At 35.7% G+C, this 12,360-nt stretch overlaps 2 protein-coding genes and 1 long non-coding RNA gene across 3 annotated transcripts; 1 reads left to right on the top strand and 2 right to left on the bottom strand.

Moving 5' to 3' along the window:
• Positions 1-456: 456 nt before the first annotated feature.
• LOC148692501 (uncharacterized) lies at positions 457-1,134 on the bottom strand. The gene is made up of 2 exons (XR_015954369.1): positions 1,078-1,134; positions 457-997 (listed from the first exon to the last, which is right to left on the bottom strand). It is a non-coding gene; the product is annotated as an uncharacterized LOC148692501 (long non-coding RNA).
• A 593-nt stretch (positions 1,135-1,727) lies between these two features.
• On the bottom strand, positions 1,728-4,295 carry LOC137744082 (putative E3 ubiquitin-protein ligase BAH1-like 1). Its single transcript, XM_088680960.1, has 4 exons — positions 3,874-4,295; positions 2,317-2,561; positions 1,959-2,207; positions 1,728-1,877 (listed from the first exon to the last, which is right to left on the bottom strand). Exons 1-4 carry the CDS (start codon positions 4,079-4,081, stop codon positions 1,728-1,730), a joined length of 852 nt encoding a protein of 283 aa, XP_088537086.1. The 5' UTR covers positions 4,082-4,295.
• Positions 4,296-8,308: 4,013 nt separating this feature from the next.
• On the top strand, positions 8,309-11,856 carry ANT1 (aromatic and neutral transporter 1). Its single transcript, XM_068485285.2, has 3 exons — positions 8,309-8,991; positions 9,876-10,523; positions 11,305-11,856. The coding sequence occupies exons 1-3, from the start codon at positions 8,779-8,781 to the stop codon at positions 11,713-11,715; spliced, it is 1,272 nt and encodes a 423-aa protein (XP_068341386.2). The 5' UTR covers positions 8,309-8,778; the 3' UTR covers positions 11,716-11,856.
• The last annotated feature ends 504 nt before the right edge of the window (positions 11,857-12,360 follow it).

Here is a 12,360-nt window from a genome sequence, read left to right as displayed (position 1 = left end):
TTATTTATTCGTACTATTTTTTATTATTATTTTATTAGCTTCCGCACTGTGCACATGGTTACGTCACTCCCACGTGACGGCCAGCATGCCCTGATCTCGATCGGGGTGTGTTATTTTTTTTTCTTTCTCTCCCTATAATAAAAATTTCAATACCAGATATTGAAGAAACTCCAATTAGTGCTTATAGGTTGTAAGAAACTCTAATCGTGTACTTCTTTGAGGAAGCACTTCAACTGCTTTTTCAAGAATTACTTACATTTTTAGTAATAACTATAATGTCCTAATAAAAATGATATGTAAATGTGGTTTTTACACATCAAAATTGAATATAATTTGTAATAAAAAATGTATTTTAAATGTTAAATTAGTTCTTTTATTTTTATTTTCTTTGCTTAATATTATTGTTATTTTATTTTAGTGGAATTTCTTGCGTGAGACACCAAATAGTCTCATACATCACCAAACTAATGTTAACTCAGCAAACAGAATGTAACCTTTTTTTCGCTTTCTTTTACATATACACTCTTAAACTTTACCCCAAAAAAAAAGTTCTGCAGAAATCAAGAATGTAAAATTTACCAAAAAAAAAAGGAGGCTCACGAGCCATACAATTTTAATTGGAAAAACAATGTTTATGTACGATAATTAATACCTAATTTGCCTAACGTGTCAATGAATAAAGTAACGAAAAATGCCGGTATACAAACACAAATACATATAAATATACCAGCTTCAAACAATGATCTTTCCAATGCGATGGATTTGCAGCATTAAACGCTTTATTTGCTAGATCACAGGTGGTTCTTGGCTGTCCCCGGCGATATATCACCGTCTCCCTGTATCTCTCATCACGTGATTATAGATATGGGACCCTGTGCCCCCTCAATTGATCAATCAAAACCCTGCATATTTTGCTTGCGTATCCCAGAACTCCTTAGTTTGCTTCAGTATCTCTGCGCGTTCTGCGTTATACCTCTTTTTCCAATGGTTGGTGCACCTGGTAGGGTTTTAGGAGTCAGAAAAGGGTAGCTCTTTCATCAAAAGTTAAGAACTATTGAAGGTTTTCAATTTTCTCACCTTGTTTTCAGGAGCAGGTCTAGTTCCAACATGTGCACTGCTTTTGCATACACTCCCCGCCTGCATTCGAGGAGGATACGAACTTAAGATCAAACAATATATGATACGAAATGTCAATCTTTTCTTTCAAATTTTAAATAAGCAGATGATGAAGTTTGGGAAACGAGAACTACAGTTGAAGAAAAGCCAAACATCAAAATTAAGTGAGAATCTCGTCCAACGCAATAAAAGTCATCTGGTACTTATTAAAAATTTCACACACATATAATCCCTAGGGCTGGAGTGGATTCTGCCAGTGAAAGATGAGAATCCGAAGGACAGAGTTCCCTCCCAAATGCCAAGTTGGAAAATATAATTTGATAGAACTTCAATAGTTTTACCATTATGTTATAAACCATGTTTTTAAAAGCACCCTTTACTAAAGATTTACTACTAAGTGGAGACTACGACATCAGAAAAGAATTTGATGATCAAGATGAACACTATTCAAGGACTAGGGCCACTAGATCTTGCCAGCATTGTGATCACATTTCTGAATATGATTCATACTTTTCGCTCAATAGCACTTTTAAGTTGTATTGTATGGTTCGGAAAATTTACAAGTTAAAGGTTGTTGGACTACAAATGATTATAACCACTTTCTTCAAAAACTAGGTATCTACCTCTCTGCATATTGGGCACTTTGCATCCGGGGCTGCAGATTTAGGGCCTTGAAAGATAAACACAGAAGCAGCTGCGCACGCACAAGACTTGCAGAACAGGTGGCCGCAGCTCAAAGCATAGGGATTGAAAACAGATTCCTGCGAATCATCAAATACACATCAGAACATTTTTGCACAAATGCCAATTTCTCTTTCAGAATGCAAGTGAAATGACCTTACCAAGCATACAGCACAAGTTAGATCATATTCCATCTTTAAGGAGTCAGGAAGCATCAATGTCATTGTAGGTGGTGTCGCCGAGAGATCACAGGAAAAGCGACCAGAAACATTATTAAGCTCGTCACCATCCAATACATCAAGATTCAAATAAAATGCACCCAATTCTATAAGCCAAGGTGATTGCAAAATCTCAATATGTTCTGCCCGCATCTTGGATTTGAAAAGTTTGCCATTTTCGGAGCTATGTATCTGCAGTATAAGATTAAAACAAAGGAACACTGTTAGGTACACAACACCATGAACCAAGTTAGCAAATTAAAAAAAAAAAAAAAAAAAATTGACCAGTCTCGTGCATAACTTTATCATATTTCTTAAGGATTTTTCTGATAGCAATTGCGTTCATCGTAACATACTCAATCAACATCCGCCCTTTTTCTACCATGGCTTGTTGATCATTCATGAAACACTGACGGAACCGCAGAAAGTATCTCTGCACTCCGGTAGCAACATGGAGATGAAGGAGATGTCTGACTCTCAAACTAAAGCATAGATCTATTTCTGAAACCTCCTTCATTAACTCCGTGAAAAATGCCTGGTCGCACACTACAATATAGAAAAATGAGAGTTGATGAGACTACGAACATTAGTTATGAACTTAATAGTCAGCAACAATACTAACACCGAGAAAAAATAACAAATCTCTTACAAAATAGGCCTCAAACGTCTAACTACTGATTAATTGTCACTCTAAATGAATCCAAACAAACAAACTTCTGTATTCAATTGGGATTTTGAGGAATTTTAATTCTTTTAATGAATCTAGGGGTATTCAATCAGGATTTCAAGTAATTCTCTGAAATTCAAGGTGTATTCGATTAGAATTTTAAGATAGTTTATCAAAATCCTTAGAAATCTGGGTGTATTCAATTAGGATTTTAAAGAAGTTTATAACGTTCCATGTCTATTCAATTAGAAATTGATTTTAAAGAATTTGAGAAAGTTGAGGAATTAGAGGGAATTGGAGAGATTTCGTAATGTATTTTAAGCATCTACAAATCTCACATCTTCCCATGAGATTTTGAAGGAATTGAATCAAAATGTTATATAGAATCTGTATAAATCAATTAAATTCCATAAAAATCCATAGATTTATAAATCATTAAAGTTTTTCAAATTCTCAATTGAATACACCCTCTAAATCTTAGACGACCACCAAATAGTAATGCTCATTGTTTGCAGTTATGTGAACCATTTATAAAGCAAACTTATTCCACAGAAACATGTTAGTCATGACATCATTACTTAAAAAATTCCCAAATGTCGACATCCTTTTTAAGAAACAAGAAAAGTATGAAAGCACAGTTGTGGCAACATCTCATATTCGTTAAGAAAGTTCTAAAAAGGTCCTTTCGTTGTTTAAATATACCTGAAAAAGGGCTAAAATACTAAAACAACATGGTTTATGCCTATGATTTCTTCAAATCCTTTGAGCAGAATGTAGATACCCGGACAAAAGCAATTGGGTAAATCTCAATATTAAACCCTGCAACCTTGACGATTCGAAAATCAAACCCCATGTTTCCCTAGCAGGATTTAAACACAACCAAATAGTTCTAAATTTGCAAAAACTCCCTAATCGAACCATACAGTAATTAAACAAAAACCCAATTGTTAACAAGCTTAATTAAAAAAGAACCAGAAACCCAAATGAAAATAGGCAAATTAAATTAAGCGAGTTTTAACTAAACACTCATGTTCACTTCTAATGAAAATGATATTTTTACTTTAACAATTACTCATGTACTATTCACTTACAACACATTTTTTATCATTTTAATTAAAACTAAAAGTTTTCAAATCATTTTTATTAGTTTTCCTGTAAATGAAATCAAATTATTGGGTAATCAATTCTTACACGGGCAAGATTGGCATTGGCACAATTGCTGATTTTGGTTAGAAGCACCTTCTTGTCCTTCCGTAGCTGAAGATTCGTGCAAGGCCTTACAATTCTGACAAGTCTTGAGGACATTCTTCAGCCGCTTGTACTCGACATGCGAGCAATTCTCCAACAATCGTATATTTTCCTTGTGCAAAAACTCGGTGTAAGTGTCTCCAAATTTCATATTTTCCCAATTAATCAAATTCAAATCAGTCCGGCTTCTGAAACCCTAGAATTAGACGGAGGAAAATGAAAATTTGAAGGATTTGGCGTGAGGTGAGAGTGAGGAGAAGGAGGAGGTGGTGGCGGGAGAAGGTTTTCCGAACCGAGCTCCGAAGGCTCGATTCTCTTTTCCTTCTCAATTTTCTCGGGAAACGAACGGCGGTTTATAAAGGAAATTGAGTGGTGGCGACGAAGCACGCGGAAGTCGAAGCGAGTTTAAACCGGAAAAGACCCGCGCTTTTTTAGGGGGTTATTTAGAAGGGGTGTTTACTTCTCGTACACTTTTAATAATTTATGTATGTTGATCTTCTTCAATTCAACCGATCTGATAGTCGAAAATTAAAAAGATGTGTGAGAAGTAAAATGGGATGGGTAAATATCATACCTCATTTAAAAGAAAAACAAAAATATATACAGAGAGTACATACGTTTGAGGCGAAACGGGAAGACATATTCGTTGATAGTTGATGATGCATATGCTTGTAGTAATTTTAGGAATCAACTTAGGTGAAACGAGTAGACCAAGTCGTTGATAGTTGACGAGTATAAATCAATATCGTCTTGTCAAAAAAAAAAAAAAAAAGAGTTGTAAAACATATACTATCGTATTATAGCATGTACTTTTATTATGGGGTTAGCGACTATGCAGATGATGCTTTATCATAATAGTAGAAAACAATAATGCTTATGCAGATCCTATATGATTCAATTCCTAATGATTATCCCTTTACATTTAATAATTTAATCCACTAAAAAGCTATTGTCTTGAAAAAAAAAGTGTTATAGCAACTACTAGGACTACTACTTTTTTGTTGTTGTTGCATATTAAACGGTAGAACATGTTACACAACATGCATTATGCATACGGTTGTGCTATCTACATACATTTTTATATCTCAATTTTTGACGTTGCATCGAATGGATTGAAGAAGATCGATTAAAAAAAAAATTAACAAGAGAGTGTGAATAGCACTAGGATCTGATGGTTTGGAGAAATTCAACCTCCCTAAATGTTGCTTGCATTTTTTTTTTTTTTGCATATTTACTAAGTTTCTTTGGTCACGACAAACCACCAGATAATTTCCCACATACATTTCTTAATTTTTTGACGTCAGACCGAATAGATTAAAGAAGATCGATGAAAAGAAATTAACAAGAGTGTGTGAATAGCACTAGGCATCTGATGGTTTGAAGAAATTCAACCACCCTAGATGTTGCTTGCATTTTTTTGTTTTTTGTTTTTTTTGGGGTCCACTTTTGCATATTTACTAAGTTACTTTGGTCACGACAAAACCACCAAATAATTTCTTTGTAGACCTTTTTAAGTATCTCCAAAATACTTTTTAAATGGTGTATTAATTTCTTTTAAAAATATTGTATTAATTCACGTCTTATAATACAAGTAAAGACATACAATTTTATGACATATTAGTAAAAAAAAATAAATATATAACTAATTTCAAAGTGCAGAACTTTAAAATGTCGCTGTAAATTTCTAACATATTTTAAAATGTAGCTTATTAATATTCATCCGCACACTAAAATTCGTGTCGTGCGACTGGTTTTAAATTGGCCATATTCGGGCCGTACCCAATAAACCAATTTGGGACCCCAGAGAAAAAACAAAAACTATAGTAGAGCAACCCCTGAAGTTCATGGAATCCTGGGGTACGTTTGTGATTAACCCTTTTTCGACCCACTTTTCTGAAAAACAGAAAAGTTATACTTTAGAATTTTGATTCAATCGAGGAAGTGGAATAAAATATTTGGGGTAAATTTTAACCAAAAAAATATATGTGGGGTAAATTTTAAATTACTGTTGAATTGACAATTGAAGTTCATCCGTGCGCGCTTGGTTGTTGGGTACATGATCAGTCCTGCTCCAATCAACTCGACGGCGGTCGGCGGAGGATCCACAGACTCTATTCCCCTAAACCAAAAGATTCAGGCTTCAGCAGCTGCGAACCCAACGGAAACTCAGACCCACCCGTCAACCGACCCGACCCGACCCAAACCCGGTTCGATCTAAGATTCAGAGATCCACCGCCGAGAAGCAAAGCAACAACCGCCGACCCATCAGACCCATCACGCCTCCTCCTCCTCCGGCTTTCTCCACTGGTAAATTTCCTCATTTGGGTTTTCTTGTTCCGTTTCTGAATTTCCCTCTTTTCTTCACGTTATAATCTTTGCTTGTGCAAGTGTGATTCTTTGCTTCATTAGCTTCTGGGATTGCTTGGGTTCTGGGGATTCATGGATTTACTTGAAACTGAAGGGAAATTGGCGAAAACGATCAGAAATCGTCAAATCCCAATTGCTGAATCCATCAAAATTAAATATCGACGAGATATGGACGGAATATGGATGACATAGCGATCAAAGATTGACAACGTAGCGATGAGAATAGGAAGACATACCCAAAAACTGATCATTTCAGCAATTAGGAGTTAAGCGGTAGAAACTAATCCTAATCCAAATCCAAACTATAGTGTAAAGTAGATTTGGTTTGGTTTTTTGGGATGCTTAATTTCAATTCTGCACCACAAGTTTAAATTTTGCATCCATTATTCAATACTAGCTCAATAATCATAATGTCTCCCTACACTTTGCTTCTGAATTCTGATATATTATCATGTTTTAGAGTTTTTCAACGGAGAAATGTTAGGACCCGATTGTCCCACATCGGAAAAATAGCAGCGTATCTTGTGGTCATTGGAGGGCTTCGATCTGAGCGTCGCGACCATTGGGGACGTGAGGAATTTTTCGGGAAAATGAAAGCAAAACGAGGGGTTTGGGATCGAAACATGGATTTTTGGGTGAAAAAAATGAAAACTTGGAGAGGGGTTTGGGAAATTTGGGGTTGAATTCAACTGGGTTTAGATTTTGGGAAGTGTGTGTATGGTGGTGGAATTTTGATGGTAGAGTTGGAAATCCGGTGATGAACATTAAAAATAAATTTTACCAAAAAAAACATTAAAAATAAAATTTTGTTTTATTATTTTATAATAAAAAATTATAATATTTTAATAAAATTGACTAAGCTATTAATTGTTAGGAATGATGATGCATTTGGCCTATTACTATTCATTGAGGTCTATCATTATTCACTGAGTGAATTAAATAGGCTGGGTGCTTGCTTATTTTTTTAAGGGTGGACTTGCTCTTAGATTATAGACATTGGTGAATCTATCAAATCATATGTTTCTTATCATTCAATGACGATATTTTTTGTGCGAGAACATAATGTGGTGGCGATGCTCACGATTTGACGGTGATGGGTAGCATGTTGTTTACTTTTATGTTAGAGTGGTATTAGAATATCTAATTATAACTAACACATTGTACGACTTAGTTAAAATCTAGACTCTCCAATATTGTTGTATAAATGAAAAAAAGAAACTATATAAACAAGGGAAATTTTATTTGAACTCATCTAACATTTTTCTACACCCAACTTACTTTCTTCACCCACATTGCTTATGTTGAGAAAACGAAAAGATTAAAAATCAAAATTTTAATTGTAGGATTTGGCGCAAAATCGAGCACAGTAACTTTCGACAAGTCGTATAACAAACCCCGTTTAATAAGATAATACTTTATTATTGTTGAAGAATTGAAATTAAATATCAACGATATATCAATCAAATATTTATCGTCAATATTCAAATAATAGATACTGAATACATAAGAAAGAAACTCAATAACTAATTAGATCTTGACGATTCAATAACTAAATTTGAAAATTGATCATTTTTATTTCAAACACATAAAAATAAATATATTTTTGTCCTATGAAAGAAATCATTATCTATATTACATATTAATAAATAATTTTACACAAAATTTTTTTTTTCTTCTGAATTTCTTAGTCATGTCATTTTATCACTGCCCTCTAAAGTTATTTTCCCTCTTTCCTTCTCCTTCCTTACTGTCAAGTTTTGTTTTTCAGCTGTCTGTCAATTCCGTCAAAACAAATAACTTCTTCCATAAAAAAATTTGGGTTACAATATTAATAAAAATTATATTTCTCATAAAGTATGTGTAAAACAACTCTGGAGGTTGGAATCTTTTACTCAAAGAAACAAACAAATCAGCTACAAAAATCTAGCTGTATGACGTGACAGGGAAGACAAGCACGTGGCATGCCAAAGAATCCGACACACGTACATATTACAGAATCTCCCACCCACATACGTCTGTGTCTCAGGAGAGCCATTGGAGAGCTTTGAGTGCACTTCCGATTGGATTCACACCCATCCCTACTTCCAGATTGTGCTTTCAAACTCAAGACAAGCGAAGAAGAAGAAGAAGAAGAACCCCATCAAATGGAAAATTGACCAAAAAAAGGCAACCAGATCCCATATTGTTCGAATTCGGATCTTCGTTGGATTCTTTTTGCGAGGATCTTGAAAATTCATTATTTCTGTTTGTTTATTATACACCGTAATATTATAAACTATTTTAAATATTTTTATTTAAAATTAAATACAAAAATTACTTGACAAGCACCAGATTTACCAATCTTCAAAATCCTCGTCAAAAGATCCGGAGAAGATCCTGTTTAATACCGTTCATCCCTTATCACCAATCCCAATTTTATTAATATCTACTCTTCCATAATTATAAGTCTCCCCCTCTCTCTCGCTCTCACAGTGAGAAACAATGGAAGGTGGAGGGGTAGAAAGCAAGGGGGTTCCTCTGCTGGACAGGCCGGCTGGGGCTTCGACGGCGCAGACGCTCGGAAATATTATTGTTTCGGTTGTCGGCACTGGCGTTTTGGGCCTCCCCTTCGCTTTGAGAATCGCCGGTTGGCTCGCTGGCTCTCTTGGGGTCATGGTTGCTGGCCTCTCCACCTACTACTGCATGCTCCTCCTTGTCAGTTTTCCTCAATTCCCTTCTCTTCCCTCCATTTTTTAGAATTTATAAGAAATTATATAATTATAAAGAATACTTATACAAATCCTGACTCAAGATATTCGTTTGGTTTTAGTTAATACGTGTGCAATGTTATGTTTGTGTGATTATTTGCTATGTTACACTAATCAATATGGTATTTTGCTCGACTACATGCCATGTTATGTTGTTAGATGATCGTTTAACATGTTATATTGCGTGATCGTTTATTGTTAGATTGTTTTAACATTAATTTAGAACAGCTTCCATAGGAAGCACTTATGTTTATAAGCGTTTCTGCTACAAGCACTTTCATTAGAGACATTCAAGTCTATATTAAAAATCCAAGTGCTTCTCCTTCTTGAAGAAGCATTTTTCACAAGGCAATTCTAAGATCCATAAACACTTCTGAACTTATATGTTAACCGCAGTTAGAAGCACTTCTGATTGCCAAAAAGTGCTTTTAGCTCTTCAAGAAGCAATCCCAAACAAGCGTTTGACGATTCGATATGTTATGTTGTTCGACAGTGTTTTATCCGTGCTATTAACTAGTTCATTTGGACATTACTTTAGACTATGCGACGTGCTATGTTGTTAGATGTGACATGTTATGCTGCTAGAGTACAACATTATTCTTTTGAACCACACATTTGAACAATCATCACCTGATCAATCGTTCAAATTGCAATGTAACCTGCTAATTGTAACGGAATTGAACGATTCCTTAGAGTAAAGTAGAATTCTTTTTTCTTTTCTTGATTCACATCTCTACGATGCCGTAATTTGATTTTTGGTTATTTTAATGTTGGGGATGAGGCAAAGTTTGATTTTAAACTCTTATGTTGTGATGTGGTGAAAATGAATAGGTGCAATGTAGGGATAAGTTGGCATCAGAAGAAAATTCATCAGGTAAAAAAACTTATGGTGATTTGGGGCATGGATGCATGGGAAGAACAGGTCGTTATATAACCGAATCCTTGATTCTGATTGCCCAATGTGGAGGTTCCGTGGCGTACCTTGTATTTATTGGACAAAACCTTTCGTCGATGTTGAATGGCCACGGTTTCTCAGTTGCTTCCTGTATATTTTTATTAGTTCCAGTTGAAATTGGGTTGTCTTGGATAGGCAGTCTATCAGCTTTAGCACCCTTCAGTGTCTTTGCGTCAGTATGCAATGTGTTGGCTATGGCGTTTGTGGTGAAAGAAGACATACAGCAGGCAGTGGAGGGCGAGTTTTCTTTTAGGGATAGGACAGCGATCACATCAAGTATAGGAGGGTTGCCATTTGCAGGAGGCATGGCGGTGTTCTGTTTTGAGGGGTTTGGAATGACATTAGCACTGGAAGGTTCTATGCGGGATAAAAGTACATTCCCAAGGTTGCTTGCTCAGGCTTTCACAGGGATAACCCTTGTCTATTGTTTATTCGGATTCGCCGGTTACATGGCTTATGGTGATCAAACCCTCGAAATTGTCACTCTCAATCTCCCTCACAATTGGTCTGCCATGGTGGTTCAGGTAATGTACTCCAACCTTCCATGTTATACTAGTCAACGCTTATCATTCTTTCAACTTTTACATGCACTTGCTTACTTTCATTGTCTTGAATTTTGGATAGAAAAATGAAAAGGAACAAACTTTTCATTTGATTCGCTCATAAATTTTTTTGGCAAGAAGATGAACTTAAACTAACTCTAGAAAAGTCCTTGCTATTGTTAATAAATATGATGACAACAAATCACTTGTTTGCTTCCTAGAAGCTTAATTAATAGTTTCACTGCCAAGCTATATATCGTTGTATTCGTCCCACACTTGGGTTCAATACTTCATTTTCATCACGGTCTTTTCGTTTGCTTATAATTTCCATTCTAAAAAGTATTTGATATTGAAATAAAAATAAATTAATACATGTAGGATGTATCTTTAAGTATAGGGGAAGTACTTGTTGTGTAATCTGATATGAGAGGTTGTGGAGTCCTTTTGTTTTCTTTCTCTAATAAGTAAGCAATAATATCGTGATTTAGAAATCATATATGAGACCTAATAGCTGAATTGAGACTTGGTGACAATGTACTTTGACTATATATTGTGTCGAATCCTTGGTGGAAAATACGGTTTCATGGTCGCTTGATGGGTTATAACTTCCAATGTATTGAGTTTCTCTTGATAAGATTTATGGGCGTTTAACTAGTAATCATGACATATGACTAGATCGATGCAGGAATGTCTTTCCTTTCAGTTATACCTTGAAAAACTGTAGTAGGATATATTCGCTGATCATTGTGCTGACTGACAACAGATTGGTTTGTGCTTGGGGCTAATATTTACCTTCCCAATCATGCTACACCCGATAAACGAGATCATAGAAGGAAAGTTAGTAAAAGGAAAATGGTTTCAGAAAGCTCATGATGACAATGACGATTATTCGACGACGCCGCCGCTAGGAAGGTTTGCAGTATACATGAGTCGAGCAATAGTGGTGATCGTATTGGCGGTCTTGGCCTCGTGCGTTCCAGGGTTTGCAGTATTTGCGTCACTCGTGGGAAGTACCGTATGTGCACTGATCTCATTTGTTCTACCTGCTTCATTTCACTTAGCATTGTTGGGTTCTTCCCTAAAATTGTGGCAAAGAACCTTGGATTGTTGCATATTATTCTGCGGAATGCTTTTTGCCGCATACGGCGTTTACAATGCCGTAGTTGGCGTTTGAATCGCTTGTTGTAATTAGTACTTTACAAGTAAGAGATATATGAATACAAACTGTACAATGGGGAAGCAGAAGAACTGTAATCTGTATCTGGATTCCAACATTCGATGTACCACCAGTGTATAAAATTCTTCAGTCCAATGATGCAGAAATCCGAAATCTGAACCTCGGGTGCAAGGATAAATACCCGTAAGCAGAAGAACTGTAATCTGTATCTGCTGTCATTGACGCTAATTTTTTTTTTCTTTTCTCACGTGAGGTAGTTGGAAAGAGGGAATTCAAACTCTGAATCTCGGGTGCAAGGATAAATACCCGTAACCAACTGAGATGCAAACTCTTTGCGTTATTGATCAAAATCTGATAACGAAAATGGAATTATAGATCAAGCAACAAGTTCCAGCAGAATAAGTCCTCGCATTAACCACAAAGAATGGATCACTGTTGCTTGATTCTAAGGCCCATCCAGTAAACAGATGGGGGCACACCTGACCTCTGTAGCATAATTGCCGATTGCTTCGGCAGTCAACTAGGTTTTCTCCAACGCACATTTAAGTTACACATTTGAATAAGAATCGTTATATCATTTAATTTAACAGAATCCTATGGCTTTTGTTCAAATGTATAACTTAAATGTGGACTCAGGTAGTC

The sequence above is a fragment of the Pyrus communis genome, chromosome 12 (assembly GCF_041283825.1).
Source record: "Pyrus communis isolate YQ-2024b chromosome 12, ASM4128382v1, whole genome shotgun sequence".
Taxonomy (NCBI): Eukaryota; Viridiplantae; Streptophyta; class Magnoliopsida; order Rosales; family Rosaceae; genus Pyrus; species Pyrus communis.
This window is presented reverse-complemented; position numbering and strand designations above follow the sequence as displayed.

Bases quoted from the DNA above. Each gene is read 5' to 3' on its own strand.
- LOC137744082 (XM_088680960.1), bottom strand. From the start codon at position 4,081: ATGAAATTTGGAGACACTTACACCGAGTTTTTGCACAAGGAAAATATA. The intron at 2,562-3,873 runs GTAAGAATTGAT...TCTATATTGTAG, and splicing joins CCAATGCCAATCTTGCCCGT to TGTGCGACCAGGCATTTTTC. The intron at 2,208-2,316 runs GTTATGCACGAG...CTTATACTGCAG, and splicing joins TCCTTAAGAAATATGATAAA to ATACATAGCTCCGAAAATGG.
- ANT1 (XM_068485285.2), top strand. From the start codon at position 8,779: ATGGAAGGTGGAGGGGTAGAAAGCAAGGGGGTTCCTCTGCTGGACAGG. The intron at 8,992-9,875 runs GTCAGTTTTCCT...GAAAATGAATAG, and splicing joins ACTACTGCATGCTCCTCCTT to GTGCAATGTAGGGATAAGTT. The intron at 10,524-11,304 runs GTAATGTACTCC...GACTGACAACAG, and splicing joins GGTCTGCCATGGTGGTTCAG to ATTGGTTTGTGCTTGGGGCT.